Raw genomic sequence first — 18,379 nt, 5'->3', positions numbered from 1 at the left:
ATCTGTACTTCTACCCTACTTTCTAAAACTTGTGTGAAACTTTACTTATAGAAGATACTAGAAATGTTGTCCTCCCTCAGCTAAATAATCATTGTATTGGGGAAAAACATTGATTGCCATGATTAAGTTCGGCCATTGCAATGTCTGATTTAATTTCTAATGTTTTCCTTTAGCTCTTCTAATGTGTGAGGGTTTGTTTTATTCATTAGAGACGCCTAGATCTTATAGCAAATGGTATTCATTATCGCGATTCTTGTATAGATGTTATACGCAATCATAGGGATTTCCTTGCATCCCGTCTCACTTTTTTTTTTTAACATATATAAAGGATTTTTTTCATTCAAAAATGAATTTGAGATCCTGCATAAAGTATGAAGTACCATTAGAATTTTTACTTCTGGCATTTGACTTTGAGAAAGTGTTATAGTGGCCTTTTGCGTATTTAAGCACAAGTAAAAGAGGGATCGAGAAATTTTGTCTGGCTTCAATTCCCCTCAGATCGTAACAGCAAGTAGGATGACTGATTAGAAACTAAAGTTGCCACTAGAGGGAGAAGATAATTGATATGGCTCGCTATCTAGCGGCAGAAGTAAGAACCAAAGGTGAATATTTGTTGTCTAAAATTGTAATAAATTATGGATGGTTTTTTTATTTATACATATAATGAATACTGTGTCCACTGCGACGTTCATGTCGATATCATCATAGATAATTATTTGACCGTGTATCTGGACATTGTCATTGCTTTTGTGAATGTTCAAATTAGATAATACTGTTTAGCGAAAAATAAACGCGCTACGTTGCCAGCACTGTTCGCGGGCTCAATTTACGTCAGCCATGTTGCTGTCGGCTACCAGTGTTGTTTTGATCCCAGAGTGAGAGGAGGTGGTGTTAGGTTCCGGTGTTAAAATATATTGTTGTAATAACCTTTGTGCATAGTGGCGGTGTTATGAATTATAGTCGTTACGTAAAATGAAACCAAAGTGAGTAAATGAATAACCATGCCGAGAAAATAGTGAGATGTGAGTGAAACAACGTAAAATTAATATGTTAGGTCGTGTGGCGGTGGTTCAAATAGCAGAAAGAAGCCTCTTCTGAAGCAACCATGACCATGGGTGTTCGTGGGAGTTTGTGTTGTTGGTGGATGCTGTGGAGTTGGACTCTGGCCGTCGTTTCGGCATCTCAGCGAAGTAGTGGAATTACATCACGAGTTTCAGAAAGGGATAATCTTCCTCATCATAATCGCTGTGAACCTATTAATATTCCATTTTGCATGGACATACAGTATAACGAGACAATCATGCCAAATCTTCTCAATCATCAGAAACAAGAAGATGCCGGTTTGGAAGTGCATCAGTATTTCCCTTTAGTGAAAGTCAAATGCAGTCCTGATCTGCAGTTTTTCTTGTGTTCAATTTACGCTCCCGTATGCACGATATTAGAAAAAGCAATACCTCCTTGCAGATCGCTATGCATGTCAGCACGGCATGGTTGTGAAGCTCTCATGAACAAGTTCGGATTCCCATGGCCTGAAGAACTAGACTGTGCAAAATTTCCAGAAACAGGTACTGATATTTGTGTTGGTGAAAACAATACGAATACAAATGGACCAGGAGGAGGAAACCACATGGGAGGCCAAATTACTCATGGTGATAATTATCCTCTTTCACCTGGAACACCAGCTTTCGATTCAAAATTTCCCAAGATACCAGATGGTGCGAGGGACTATGGGTTTGTATGCCCAGTACACTTTAAGGTTCCTAAAGAGATGGATTATTCCTTAAAAGTGGGAGACAAAGTGGAGAAAAATTGTGGGGCACCTTGCCATGGAATGTTTTTCAGTGATGAAGAGAGGCAGTTTGCTCGTGTCTGGGTCGGAGTTTGGTCTGTGTTATGTGCGGCCTCTTGCCTTTTCACAGTGTTAACTTTTCTTATAGATACAGATCGCTTTCGTTATCCAGAACGACCCATAATATTCCTGTCTGTGTGTTATCTTATGGTAGCGATAGCATATGTGGTAGGTTTTTGTGCGAAGGATTCAATAGCATGTCGTGAACCTTTCCCAGCACCATTGGAGTTACCACACTTGCAGATGGTACCGACAATAACCCAAGGGACAAAACACCAATGGTGTACTATCCTCTTCATGGTACTGTATTTCTTCAGCATGGCGTCGTCAATTTGGTGGGTTGTACTAACGCTGACATGGTTCTTAGCTGCTGGACTTAAGTGGGGTCATGAAGCAATTGAAGCAAATTCCCAGTATTTCCATCTTGCAGCATGGGCAGTACCTGCCATCAAGACCATCACAATTCTCGCCATGGGAAAAGTTGAAGGTTTGTGCAAAGCTACTTTTTCTTTTTGTTTCACGAGTAGGCCTGAGGACCTTGTTTCGAAATTTAAAATGCCCATAAGCAGTAGTATTGTTTGTGTTCAAGGGGTCTTCATTCTTAAGTTTTAAACATGGAGATTTACGGCATATTTAACTGCAGTTTAATTAAGTTATAGTTTTAAATATAATTTTCAAATACTCTAAAAGAATACTGGGCTCATAACAAGTACTGCATCTAATTTAGACTACTTATGGGTGTATGTTCAATTTGGGAAAGGTCCCTCCAACTGGCCATTGTTATGCCGTTCCATATAGGCCTACTAGGCCTCAAATTGAAGATCTACATTCGAGAAACTCTAACTTAAAAAAAAAATTAGAAGTGCAGAATCCTAGGCGATACACACATCCTATATGATGTTGAACAGCAACCTCGTATGTCAAAAAATGAACAAAATGAAATTTCACTTTATCTCCATAAAAAGTCTTTCCTAATCCTCTGCAAACACATCTTACGAGAAGATATTTAATTACTCTCTTAGGCCTATGTAAGAAAGGCCTGTTTGTTTGTTATCAGTATATTAAAATGTTTTTTTTTTTTCGCTCTCCTGTAAAATTGAATATTTTGACGTACGAGGTTGCTGTTCAGCACTACTGATATATTATTTCTGTTCTGAAATAACCATGGAAACAGGACATAAAAATAATAATAAAAATCAGCGTATGAAGACGAGTATTTTCCTTGGACCAAAAAATTGTATTTTTCTCTTGCACAAAAAAAAAAAAAAGGGCATGAAAGGCGAGTATTTACTTTATTGTCTCGGATTGTGCACTTCTACCGAAATAATTGTCCAAAGGCCTACGAAGATTTTGAGAACATACGGTGATTCAAATGTGCCATAAAATTAATGACATGCGAGCTTACTAGAACAGATTTTTATAATACAAAATGTTTTGCTAAATGAAGCGTGGTAAAAAAAAAAACAAATACCATAGGGTGCTATGCAAGACATTTCGCTAGCCCGCGCTACGAGCGAGCTAAACTAGCCCTGGCTATCGAGTGATTACTTGTACAGGATTCATATCATGTATTATCATATCATATCGCTAACGCTGGTTTATGAATACGAAAAACGTTAGTTCGCTGATCATCCATCGGAAGCCCGCGCTAAGAATGTCTATGAATATGGCCCATAGTCTTTAACAGGTGTAGGCTAAGTAGCCTACATACAGCTGTGTATAATTTTTCCATGAGACAGTGATCCAAACAGAAAATATTCGTACAATAAACACATCGGTACTGTCTATTAGGAATTCTTTTTTTTTTTATGTGTGTTCGAGTATGACCAAATCTTCAACAGCTGAAACGTAAACAAGCTGTACTAAATTCTTTCACTAAGAGAGTAACGATTACTTGTAGGGTTCGTTCATTCCCACGGTTAGACACGAAAAAAATCTGCGTTGATACAGTATACAGTGTGTTATTTAAGTATAGAATATTGCTAATTAACTCTTTATATATTCATTTTATGAAAAAATACCAAAAACATAAAGTTGTTGGAAATATCAAACTGAAACCTACGGCTGTGGTGTCACATAAGTATTGATTCATGTACAGGATGTGACCCAAAAAAAAAAAGAATAAATAAAAAAGTAAAAATAAATAAATAAATAAATGGTCACTCTGTATTAAATTTTACATATTTGAAATCTCCATTCAACTTTACATACAAATAGAAGTTTGACTCAGCATAAATGATGAATACTCTCTTGTAAATGTTATTAGCCTATTCCTTCAAATGCTTTGATGTAACACAAAATAAATGTGTGTATTCATATGGAGTAGGTCGTGAAACAAACAAAACAATAACATAACTGTTTCAGAGAATGTTTAAAATGATAACAAATGTTCAAAATGAGAACCACGGCCAAACAATGCTCTAGTCTATCACGAAAGCAGTATTGACTTTCTCACAGTTTAAGGAGTGATCAGTTCCATCTCATTATAATCCTTAATTTCAGGTCTTCAATACTGTTCCGTCTGTCACGACACACCCTGGACTTTAAATAACCCCACAGGAAGAAATCCTGTTGGGTTGAGATTAGGCGATCTAGCTGGCCATTCACTGTGCCCTCTTCTTCCAATCCATCTACCAGGGAACATTTGGTTGAGAAAATCCATTACTCTTCTACCATAATGTGGAGGTGCACCAGATTTTCCCTTGACACACACCAGGAAACAACTGTCTGGAAGTTGGGATAACATCATCATGCAGAAGCTGTTGATACTTATCAGAGTTCAAATTTCCGTCTATGAAAAATGTACCAATTTTGTTGCTTCCCACTAAACCTGTCCATACATCGACTTTTTGTGGATACTGTGTATATGCTTCTGCCATCCAATGAGAGTTGTGAGGAAACCAATACCGACAGTTACGGCGATTGACGGTGCCATGTAGAGAGAAAGTTGCTTCATCTGAAAATATGATACACTTCTCAAAATGTGGGTTCTGATCTGTCATCCCAATCATTGTTTCACAGAATTTATTTCTTCTATCAAAATCATCCTCATTTAACTCTTGCACAAGATGAATTTTATATGGATGCCACTTCTGTGATTTCAACAATTTCCATACTGATACATGACTGACATATTTAAGTGCCACCTGTCTAGTTGATATATGAGGATCTTCTTCAATGCATAACATCATATCAAGGGCATTTTCATCACCTATAATTGTTTTTGATCTTCCAACTTTTTATTTATTCTTGACAGTTCCTGTTTCATTAAATTTTTTAACTATTTTTGGAACTGTTGACTTTATTATGTTCTTATTTGAATATACCTCATTAAATAAATTACATACCTCTTGTTGATTTCTCTTTCACCATAACCAACCATCATTAGGATTTCCATCCTTTCTCTTTCGGAAAGCATTGCCATGATGAACAGTTTTAAACTCAGGAATGAAAAGGAGTCATTATTGATTTATGTTATTTTGTTTGTTTCCTGGCCTACTCCATATGAATACACACATTTATTTTGTGTTACATTAATCAAACCATTTGAAAGAACCATAACATTTACAAGAGAGTATTCATCATTTATGCTGAGTCAAACATCTATTTGTATGTAAAATTGAATGGAGATTTCAAATGTGTAAAATTTGATATAGGGTGCCATTTAAAAAAGTTATTTTTTTTTGCCACACACTGTACATGAATCAATACTTTTGTGAGGCCACAGCCATAAGCTTTAGTTAGATATCTCCAACAACTTTTGTTTTTGGTATTTTTTCATAAAATTAATAGGGCCTATATAAAGAGTTATTAGCAATAATATTCCATAATTAACACGCTGTATAGTACATAGCCTATAACAGCATTATTTACATTGACAAGCGCGCTTGCAGTAACAAAAGCAAATCATGAGAACACTCATCGAAAGCTGCAATAAAACAATTGCGTACGGTATCCCTTTCCTTCTTCGTGTTGTCTGCATTGCTAATTTTTGCTGTTTTATAACAGTGTAGGCCTAATTCGTGCTGTTTTTTTTCGCACTTAACAGAGAGGACTCTCCACAGAAGTCCACTCCCTATGAGCGAATTATTGTCTAAATAAAGTGATGAGTGAATTTTTAGCTTCGGATAGAATTAAATTGTGGTTTTGAACCCTGACACTGGTTTTTAGTAGCCAGTCGTGTTGGATTTATGTAAATTTTTATGATTGCAGTTTAAATCTGAAATGCTCTAAACTGGAGAATTTGCTACGGTAGCTTCGAACCGTGCCGTTACGGTTACGACCAAGTTTAACTAAATACACAATGTCGCCAATGTAAGGACATGACGTTGGTCTGTGGCGTTGTTAGAAGGAGAATTTTTTTTCTCCCTATCTCCTTCGTTCTCAGACATGTTAGCGACAAGATGTATTTGCGTAAATATTGCGAGTATATTACGTAGCTTAGAAGAGAGGCTCGCGACAGGAACAGTTTTGCTGTGGCGCTTGCGCGGATCACTCATGCAGTGACAGCGTGGTCGTTACTAGAATTTATTTTCGTGTGTACATTCCAGTATGGTTGTGAAACTTGGACTCTCACTCTGAGAGAGGAACATAGGTTAAGGGTGTTTGAGAATAAGGTGCTTAGGAAAATATTTGGGGCTAAGCGGGATGAAGTTACAGGAGAATGGAGAAAGTTACACAACACAGAACTGCACGCATTGTATTCTTCACCTGACATAATTAGGAACTTAAAATCCAGACGTTTGAGATGGGCAGGGCATGTAGCACGTATGGGCGAATCCAGAAATGCATATAGAGTGTTAGTTGGGAGACCGGAGGGAAAAAGACTTTTAGGGAGGCCGAGACGTAGATGGGAGGATAATATTAAAATGGATTTGAGGGAGGTGGGGTATGATGATAGAGATTGGATTAATCTTGCACAGGATAGGGACCGATGGCGGGCTTATGTGAGGGCGGCAATGAACCTTCGGGTTCCTTAAAAGCCATTTGTAAGTAAGTAAGTAAGTAAGTGTACATTCCAGAACAAATCAAGAAGATCCCTACTTGCTCCGATTATACATCTTGCATATTATACGAAGGTTAGGTTTGGTTAGTTTAAGTTTTTATTATCCAAGTTCGCGCATGCGCAGACAGCCAAAATGATCCTGTCGGTCATGGCTCTTATGATAATTTTTGTTTCGTAGTTTTGGTAAACAATAATATGATGAAAGCGGTGAATAATTTCTTGGCCGCTAAATGTTTTCTTTGTAAAAGACGAGGTATTTTCTCTAGCCCACAAATAAAAAGGCAACGCGGTCATAATTACGTACTTAACGCTTCGGTCAACATTAACTGGAAATTTACTTTTCTTCATTTGAATGGTATTCCCTGAAACGCACCTTTTTCTTCCTTTATTTCGTTGTGATAATCTACTTTAAGATCGTACTACATCTGCATTTTCATTTGGTGTATTCAAAACTCCGCCGTTGCATTGCATGAACCTTGCACTTGACTAATGAAGTGAATTACTTAAGAAGATAGTCGCGAATTTTACTACTACCATTTCGATTGTCTTTTGTTTGACACGGGTCGGTACGGCCCGGTGACTAGTGGCCAGCGAGCAACGTCGACTACCGACGTTGGTCTACCTTGCGTATTATCCAGTTGTTCCCTGGAATGTGTAAATATTAGGTTTAGTGCTATTAAATAGTTTCATTATTTCCTAGAAGAATATATGACGTGGTGGACCCAGTGAAAATACAGATAACGCCGCAGTTTTTTTTTATGGAACTTCGTTAAAGAAGTTACATCATGATGTAAGTAAGTACAATTTTAACAGATGAGAAGCCTAGAGTAAGGTAATATATCGTAAATGAACGTATGCGAGGCTTATGAAGAGAATATGATAATGTAAACATAGGCTAGTTGAAATGCACGTGTATCTTTTGACAACAGTTTTTGAGTTGCTTCTTGAGTCGGAAAGGTCACGTGGTATAGGGATGAATGTATCATCTCGCTCGAGGAAAATGTCAGATAAGAGACCTTATTAATTTACACATACTAGTCTAATCGTACTCTCCACAGCGTTGCCATTTCCTCATTCAGTATCGACCAAGCAGCTTGTAACCCATTATAAATAATATAGTCATTATTATATCATTAAATAAACTAGAAACAGTCATAAAATAAATTACACTTGAAAGTCATTCTTGAAATTGATACTTGCAGAAATAATACAGGTTTTGTCTTCGCACACGCAAAAGCTACATCTCATGCCTTTCATTAACACACATCTCAATGCTGTTGCCGAATTTTTGTGTGGAACTGAGGTTCTTGGAACAACAAATATGCTTTACAATGTCTTTGGTTACTGGAATGTACGGCGTATTCATAGCTAAATTATAAATATTATTTCATTACTTTTATACTGAGAAAAGTAGTAGGCCTAAGTTAATAGGGACAGAAATTGTGAATTTACCGACCCACTAGTTACTAACGTACTTCACGTTTTCGATATATACGAAATAGGCCTACTGTCGTACTGTACAAAAAAAAAATATATATATAAGTTATATATATATATATATATATATATATATATATATATATAACTTATATACTACTGGGTTCAAAAAGTTCCCGGAATTTTACTACCATTTTTCGTATTAATATATAACAAGGGATATTATACATTTGTTTTGTTGGTAACATTCATGATGTCATTTCCTTAAAGTTTGTTGATAATGGCGATTGTTGGTTTTGAGTTGTAGGCAATTGTTTATCATAGTGTTTTGTTTGTTCGTCGCATTTTGTAATTATGTCCACAGAGCAACGTACAAACATCAAGTTCTGTGTTTTGTTACACAAAACTCCTGCAGAGATTTCTCAAACAAAATTATTGCTGGTGATGAAACTTGGTGCTACTTGTACGACCCAGTCCCTAAACGACAGTCATCTGAGTGGAAATTGAAAACATCTCCTCGGAAGCAAAAATTTCCTAGAGACACTTCCAAAGGCAAAGTTATGTTGGAAGTTTTCTTCGACTCTCAGGGTCTCATCCACCATGAGTTCATTCCAGAAGGTCGTAGTGTAATGAAAGAATTGTACGTAGAAATCCTCCTTCGCCTCTGGGACTTAGTGAGAAGGAAACGTCCAGAAAAGTGGGTAGAAAACAACTGGTTCCTTATGCATGAAAATGCACCTGCTCATCGCGCAATTATTGTAAAGAATTTTCTTGCCAGCACAACATAACTGCTTTGGATCACCCACCATACTCTCCTGATCTCTCACCACCTGATTACTTTCTGTTTCCCCGTCTGAAAAGTCATCTGAAAGTACGGAGATTCAATGCTGAAGAGGTTATCGCAAACGCGACGAGAGCACTAAGACGGGTTTCACAAAATGGCTTCCAGGCCTGCTTCCAGGAACTCTACACGCGTTGGCAAAAGTGTGTTGTTGCGGAAGGCAACTATTTTGAAAGGAATGCTGTAGAATAGTGTTTAAAGTACGTTGTTTCTATGATACTAGCAAATTCCGGGAACTTTTTGAACCTAGTATGTATAATTTAAAAAAACGTTTTCAATATTCCTCATATCTAAAAAAAAAGTCTGCGTTGCGTCTGGAATCCACCGGCACGTAGAATATTTTTGTCACCCAGTTTCGGAAATGAATGTGTGTGTTTGAATGTTTTATTGTTTCGGTTTACAAATTGAGAGTATGGATGTATGATAAGAGAAGTATGTAATTAATGAAGGGCATGCAATATATTTTCACGTCATATGAAGCAACATTCCGAAACTAGTTCAAACCCACAACAGTTTTATCACTATGCTTCACTCAAAGTGTATATCGTACACAAGTTATCTGTTGTCTTTTAATATTGTAGAACTCGCTATTACAAATCAAGTGTGAGTGGTCTCACACAGGTTTGTAGCTGCTGTCGTTGCCGAGATAATACTGAGAGAGGCCGCACGGCACGACTAATTTTATATGCAATTTCGGCGTTCTCATGTCCGTTGCGAGAGGAGGTGGCGTCATTGGGCGTGGCCACACATGTTGCACGACATAACTACTAATGGCATTAGCATTCAGCTGTGGCTCATATTGTTGTTACATTAAGCATTTTAAATTGTCAGTTCTAGTTTCAACACGGATCCCGAAACGGATACCTATACCCAGTGCAGGGAAAATACGTATTTTACGTAAAAAGTATTTTTGGTCATGACATATGTCTTCTAAAGTGATTTCTCCAAAACTATTGGACGCATTTTGTTCATATTCATATCTACGAGTCAGTTTATCCGGGAATGATATGTGTGAAATATAAGACCTAGGCCTAAGTTATAAGCTGAAATTTAAAATTTATAACGCTCATTGACGATTTATTTCAAATTAATGTAATGTAAACTATTTTCTTCATAATTTTTATAGACCATACCCCACACACATTTATGAAAAATTAATTGTTATGTACATAATTAATTATACCTCCATTTATTAATTGTTATAATTGAGGAATAAATAATATTATCTAGCTTACATGAAATGCTTTACGAATTCAGTATAACCCAAGGGGTAGCAAATACAACAAAAAGAACTCCTGAAATCATTTAACAGAAATAATTTTAAAATCATGTTGGTCGACAAATTTTCATTCGCTGTCTTGAAAGACTAAAAATTATAATACCATATTAGTTCCAAATGAATACTTTTCTCAGAAAAATATCATTTTCTCCTAAATGTTAAACTGTTTCACTCGATAAGTATATAGCCTACATACGATTCTGATTTTTTACTCTTATCGTTAGGGAAATTGATAAGGAATGATTTATTACATTGCAGTTTTTCAATAAAATGGACTGCTTTCTTGCAAATCACATAAAATTATTAACATGTAAACTACCTTTATTTCCTGCCATTAAGAAATCTGGCAACTCTATTGAAGTGACTGAGGGACGGAACTTAGTTGTTCAGACCGAGTGCGTGTGTGCTTTCGTACGTGAGTCGACGACGCGCTGTTGCCATGCTACGTAGACTTTCAGCCCAATTATCTAATTAACTATGCACTTACAAAACGTGTAATAGTTTTTTTTTATTTATTTTAATCTGTTTTATTTCCCCCTCCAATCTGCACCCGAGTCTGTACAATTTTAACTGCATACAACTATTAAAACAAACAATGAATTCAGAAAAGAAAGTATATTCTTTGATATCAGTGAATAGTTAAATGATTTCATTTTTGTATGTCTTTTTAAATAGGCCTATAGCCTATAGTTGAAAACAAACGGTGAACGATACTATAAATCGCAACTTGACAAAGGAATTGAAATATTACGAAACACGTAAAAAGTGTAGATTGACTAATGAGACAGTATGTGTCATCTTTACGACTCCCGATTTTTAACGTGGAACTTTAAAGTGGGTGCCTGTTCGGGAAAAGAATCCGTTGCCATTTCTGCGATACTCTCCGCGCATCTTGCTACTTAGCAACCAGTAACATATTATTGTAAAAATAAATGAAATTTGAATATCATCGTGTAAATTACAGTCAAGATGTTATTACACCTTTTCCAGTTGTATTTCAGAAAATATCAATTGTATTTCGGATTTGTCACTTGTATTTCAGATTAGTCAATTCAATTTCAGATAGTGTCAATTGTATTTCAGATTTGTCAATTTAATTTCAGATAGTATCATTTGTATTTCAGATTAGTTCAGTTTCAGATAGTATCAATTGTATTTCAGAAAACATCAATTGTATTTCAGAAGTTACGGTTGGCACCTTATTTTTCAATGCTAAATCCCATCGAGATCATTTGGTTTAAAGTGAAGACGTACGTAAAAACCCATCTTGGAATTCCTGACGTCATAGCTCCTGGTGTTGTAGGCTAATTTACCTACTGTAGAGAGTAAAATTGATGAAGTAACACACATAATATTGTTGGTGGTAATTGTGCTCGTTTAGTACATCACAATTCATCAAGCTGCAGCTTTAGCTGTGGTGAATATGCCTATCGGACGCTAAAATGCAATAAAGTTCAGGATTTTTTAAATCCATTTTCCATTTTTAAAATTATATGTTAAAATCTCAAGCAGGCCTACATATGTTATTTTGTGAAATAAAAATGATTATGTAATCTTAAATGCATTGCTTATTTTCTCAAAATACATTTGATACCATCTGAAATACAATTGACAAATCTGAAATACATTTGATACCATCTGAAATACAATTGACAAATCTGAAATACATTTGATACCATCTGAAATACAATTGACAAATCTGAAGTACAATTGATACTATCTGAAATTGAATTGACAAATCTGAAATACAATTGAAAATTTCTGAAATTAAATTGACTAATCTGAAATATATTTGATAATTTCTTAAATACAATTGATATTTTCTGAAATACAATTAGAAAAGGAGGAATTCTGCATTTATCTTCTTGCACTAGGTACGGTATACATTCAATCTTCAAGTTCTTTTTTATGATTATACTAAGATAATTTTCATCAAGTGGTGACCTACGATTAGACTATTATTTGAAACCAAATCACACAACGACCAATCACTTCAACGTAATACCACGCAGTTAGAATTCCCTTCCATCTTTTTTGCAGAGTTTTAATCTGCAAAGAATGCTTTGAAATTGGGATTCAGATGGCGCCATGTTTTCGTGGTTGGGAAGTGTTCTCCCCCAATGTATTTCACATTTCTACATCATCTGGAAGTGGGCCAGTGTCCTGCCTGCCTGCCTGTGACATATGTTTTAACTAAGGTTTGCTGCCACCAAGGAAATGGTTAAAGATGTGAGGGAGTTAAAATTAGTTTTCTTCTACTAGAGAAAGCCTGTTGCTCCACCCTACTTCTTGGATCGCCGCTGTAAATATATAAACGGATCCTTTTTGTATACATTTTCCGTTTCTGAGGGATTTTTCTGTTTCATACAGAACATCAGTTCCCTGGTAGTTTGATTAAGCGAGCCGCTGTGTAACCTTTCTCCGCATGGTTCCGTCTTTCTTTGCTGCCTAACAAGATATGTATAATTTGACGCATTCGAAACGTTTAGCGTTATAATAGTGTTTCTCTAACAACCGCTAGTTAGATGTAACAAACATGATTTGTGGGATACTGTATATGTATGCAATATCTCACTCGTGCCCGTGTAATATCCGCCCATTCCGAGAAGGAGATGGCAGCGGTGTATTTTGAGCTCTGTGTTCTGTTGAAAGACCATATGGATTTTGTGGGATTATCACATTGCTATAATATAGGAAGAAATGTGACATGAATAATAAGATTTTATGAGGATCACCACCACCACTTCTACAACTCTATACGCTTCATTGAAATAACTAATATAATATGTTATACAGTATACAACTAAAAACCACTAAACTTTTGAGTTTAAGGAAGCAAAGTGACTGAGGCCCGGCCTCACTTGGCTCAGCCAATCAGCCGCCACTGCTAGGTGGTATCTATTCTGTAATTCTCTTTGGTGATATTTCACCTGTCATTATTTTTGTGTGCCCATGCCATTCCAGTGGTTTATCTTATATATAAAAGTCAATGTGGCTATGTATGTATGTATGTATGTATGTATGTATGTATGTATGTATGTATGTACTCAATACAAATCTACACGCTTTCACCGATATTTGTCAAAGTTTGCACATTTAACCTTCATAACCCGGAGAAGAACATAGGCTACATTAAAATTGGACAGATGGACGTTAAATTATTGGAAAGAATAAAAATTAGAAATAAATAAGGCATATTGTATGATATTAAAATGGCCTCCTATTCTACAGTCAACTGTCTTTTATTGACGTCATCCAATCATGTCTTCTTCCGTTGTAAAAGCGGCCATATTGTTATTGAAATATGAAGTAAAATAACAGTAAATTAATATTACAAAAATGAGGGACAATTTCTTGATTGAATGTGTCATGGGCAATAATATACAATACAAAATGACATAAAACACTCATATTTCTTTAGTTTTTATAAATTCAAAATCAAACATAATAGACAGCAAATGTGAAACATTCATAATACTTAAATTCATGCACTTAAATACGTAGCTCTCTGTAGTGTTGTGGTAAGATGAATGACTTTGATGTATGGGAACCCAAGTTCGAACCTGAGCTCAAGTCCTCTTTTTTTATTATTTTGATAATTTATTTGCATTCGTTATTTTATTTTAACCCGCCATAAAGGGAGTTTTACTACATAAATAATATATCCGTAGTATTTTATTTATGCTATCTCAAAGTTACCATACAATTACTGTATACTGAAATCTTTATATATAAAAGTGAATGTGGGTATGTATTTTCTCTATACAAATCTACACGCTTTGACCGATATGTGCCAAAGTTTGCATATTTAACCTTCATAACCAGGAGAAAAACATAGGCTATATTAAAATTGTACAAATGGACGTTAAATTAATTAAAAATTCATGTGTAATATTAAAATGCTGTCTTCTATAGTCAATTGTTTTTTATTATTGTCTTTTGTATTCAACTTCGACTTTCACGAGGCCATGGAAATTATAACATTGTTGGTACACATCATGAAGACTAAAACTAGATAATTCGTACAATAAATATCTTTACGCAGTCCTGGACCGTATTATGAATTTCTCGATGCAGTTGTAGATAGAGAGCAGGCTGTTTTTTATCAACTGAATTCTAGAATTCTTTCAAACTACAAGGATTGCTACCACATAATTTACTTAATATTGAATAACCAGAAGTACTATTGCGAAATATTAACCCACCAAAATTATGCACCAACATGAAATGGTGTGAAGAACTCATGCGAAATAGAAGTCGCAATATTAACTGGAAAAACGAAAGGAGAAGATGTTTTTAGCTCACGTATTGCTATGATACCCATTCTGTTTAATTCAATTGCAATTTCAGTGCGACTAGCATTTGTAATGACCAGGGAAAGGATTTATATGTAAATACATATTTACTTATAAAGCTAATATAATTTATATTTTGCATTATCTTTATGTTTCACAATGTGTAGGGTTGAAAAATCCTACTTTTATTTTCCATATTTTTCCATATTTTAGAGTTTAGTACATATTTTCGTTAATTTCCATATATTTTCCATATTTCATATAAAACAGTCCATATTATATTAGGTTTAACAATAAAACAAAACAAAATTCCATTAACTTTTAAAAATACATTTCAACAATAGAGATTTAAACACATGTTCAGTAATCCCTTTAACATCAGAGTTATTTGAAAATTAGCAGTCCTATCAACAATGGGAAAGTAAGTTACAAAACTGTATTAATTTAATTTAAAATTTTTAACAGACTTCAGTTGTGCAGCTCAACAGTTAAATGCCAGTCAGAGTACACATAGGTTCAGTTTTGTAAATCATACTATAAAGACGGTAAATATGCCAAAAGTACGTCATTCAGTCAATTTAAAATCAAAACTAACAAGTTACATTTCAGAATTTAAAGAAGATGGTTTATCAACTGACAATAAAATATTATTTTGTAATTTGTGTCAGTGTGCAGTATCATCTACACAAAAGTTCCTGGTGCAACAACACATTACAACTAGTAAACATCAGGCCAACAAACAACTAAATTCCAAGCAGAGACAATTGTTTTTAACACAACCAACAACATCGAATGTAAGATCTGAGTTTAACATCGACCTGTGCCGTTCTCTCATCTCTGCTGATATTCCTCTCTACAAACTAAAGAATAAGGTCTTCAGGGAATTCCTTGAAAAATATACTCAACATACAATCCCGGATGAGTCAACACTTAGGAAGACGTATGCTCCATCCATCTACGATGAGACAATACAGAAGATAAGAGATGAAATTAAAGATAGTTCAATTTGGGTTTCCATTGATGAGACTCCCGACAAAGAAGGTAGACTTGTTGGTAATGTAGTTATCGGTTTGTTAAGTGAACAATATTCTGAACGAATTCTTTTACATTGTGATGTTCTAGAAAAGTGCAATAACAAAACTATAGTTAAACTGTTCAACGAAGCTATGGGTATCCTGTGGCCAAAGGGTATTATGTACGATAATGTGTTATTCTTTATTAGCGATGCTGCCCCTTATATGGTCAAAGCTGGACAAGCATTATCTGTTGTATATCCTAAATTGACTCATTTTACTTGTGTGGCGCATGCATTTCATCGTGTGGCAGAAGTGGTCAGAGACAATTTCCCTAAAGTAGATTTGTTGATTTCATCAGTGAAAAAAGTATTTCTCAAAGCTCCCAGTAGAGTTAACGTGTTGAAAGAAATGTACCCTGAAATTCCATTGCCACCAAAGCCAATTTTAACTAGATGGGGTACATGGCTAGAAGCAGTTGAATATTATGCCGAACATATAGACTCTATTAACAATGTTCTCCTTGCATTGGACTCTGAAGATGCAGTCTCAATTGATACTGCGAAAACAGTTACCTGTGACATAAGTGTGAAGAATGACTTAGCTCACATTCAGCATACATTTTCATGCATCATAAAAACGCTCAAAAGTCTCCAAAATAGGCACCTTTCACTATCTGAAAGTTTTGAAATTATAAATAGTACTGTGGAACAACTGAATCGTGGTAGAGGTAAAGTTGCAGATGCAGTAAGAGCTAAGGTGGACACTGTACTTTCAAAAAACCCTGGATATGAAGAACTACAAAAGGTTGTTGCTGTGATGAGTGGTGAATCAACAGTGAAGATTAACTTGGACTTATCCCCAGCAGACATTGTGAAATTGAATTATGTACCAGTTACTTCTTGTGACGTCGAACGCTCTTTTAGTCAGTATAAATCTATCCTCAGAGACAATAGAAGAAGATTCACTTTTCAGCACTTGAAAGAAATGTTTGTAACCTATTGTTATGGTAACAGACAATAAAAATTGTGTTTTGTTGAAACTACATTGGAAGATAAGGTACGTCCATTATATTTTTTGTTTAGTTTGATTAAAATGTACCAATATTTAACGTACATAGTCATTTTTTTATAATTTTAAGTCCATATTTAATTCCATATTTTGGTAAAAATCCATATTTAATTCCATATTTTGGTAAAAATAACTACATATATATTTACATATTTCATATATTTTTAGTCCATATAAATCCGTTCCGTGGTAATGACCATATTAAAATGAAGCTCAAGGACAGTACCTCAAAGTTGCAGACATTGACTTAAAAACTGCGTGTTTTTCACATCCTCGACTATATTTTATACAAAGGAGTGGGGGGAAAAAATTACACGTATCAAAAAGCAATTCAATGATATTTCTGTCATGTTGCTAATGTAGTACGTGAATGTACGTAAGCTGATTGAAAATAGCATTGTATTAATTCTAAAATATAGTACGTCTCTCAAAATATTGTTGTTCACGTCCGAAAATATGTTACTTCGAAATTCTATCTTTATAATCACGTTGCAAATGTAGTGTTATGCGTTGTGGAAATAACAATCTCTTAATTTCTAAAATACCGTTAAGCCTATACGTCTCTTAGAATATTAGTCTTTATGTCAAAAAATGACTTATTGCAAGTTTATATTGTATCTATATTCTGTGTATAAAATAAGAATTAATATAATATGTTCCGAATTTGTGAGGTATAGTTTTCCAAGTCATATTAAAAAAACTGCTTATGATATAAGTGGGTGTACAGCGGTCAAGGGGTAAAAAATCTTCCAATATAAATTAAATTATATATGTACATAATATTGATTCGATGCTGAAACTGATCAGAAAGAGGAAAAGGAATCATATTTTCGTTGAGTTTTACTTTGTTCATAGTTTGATTTTATATTATTTTATTTGTATTTCTGGCGGTGTGGAAGAGAAGGCCTAATGGCCTTAACTAGCCAGAATAAATAAATAAAAACAAATAAATATATAAATTTAAAAAAAAACCTTGAACGTCAGGCACATGATGACATGTTTTCTTTTCGGTGCCTGATTTACAACTGTTTTAAATTGAGTTAACGTTGGCAGGCATTTCACTAAGGAGTTCATCAATTCATGTAAATGACGTTAAGTAAAGACTTAATCTTAGCTTAGGAAAGACAATTTTTTTGGTTGTCTATAGTTAGGTTTCCGAGATTTCCGAAAATGTAATAAGCAGTTTAATTAAAAACAGAAGCAGAAAGGAAAACTCGTGCAACGCCGGGTGCTTTTAGCTAGTGTTGAATAAAATTAGACTAGTAATAGAATTTTGAACATCAGAGTATCTCTAATAATTTCATTATTATTATCATTATTATATTATTATTATTGTTGTTGTTGTTAGGGGTAGGCAAATCCCGGTCGCCCGAGTTTTTTTTTAGTTCAAAATGTTTCGAGACTTCAACTAATACGTGTTAACAAAAGTGGTCGTAGGAAGAAGTTCAAATATGTGATGTGTTTTATTAAATAATGCAACGCCGGGTGCTTTTAGCTAGTGTTGAATAAAATTAGACTAGTAATAGAATTTTGAACATCAGAGTATCTCTAATAATTTCATTATTATTATCATTATTATATTATTATTG

The 18,379-nt window shown here is 34.8% G+C and overlaps 1 protein-coding gene across 1 annotated transcript in view; it reads left to right on the top strand.

Moving 5' to 3' along the window:
• The first annotated feature begins 860 nt into the window (after positions 1-860).
• Positions 861-18,379, top strand: part of fz (frizzled) — a 326,760-nt gene continuing 309,241 nt past the window's right edge. The window contains exon 1 of the mRNA XM_069835560.1: positions 861-2,336. Coding sequence (XP_069691661.1) covers positions 1,106-2,336 — 1,231 coding nt within the window. The 5' untranslated portion in view covers positions 861-1,105. The remainder of the gene's footprint in view (positions 2,337-18,379) is intronic.

Source organism: Periplaneta americana, chromosome 9 (genome assembly GCF_040183065.1).
Source record: "Periplaneta americana isolate PAMFEO1 chromosome 9, P.americana_PAMFEO1_priV1, whole genome shotgun sequence".
Lineage (NCBI taxonomy): Eukaryota > Metazoa > Arthropoda > Insecta > Blattodea > Blattidae > Periplaneta > Periplaneta americana.
This window is presented reverse-complemented; position numbering and strand designations above follow the sequence as displayed.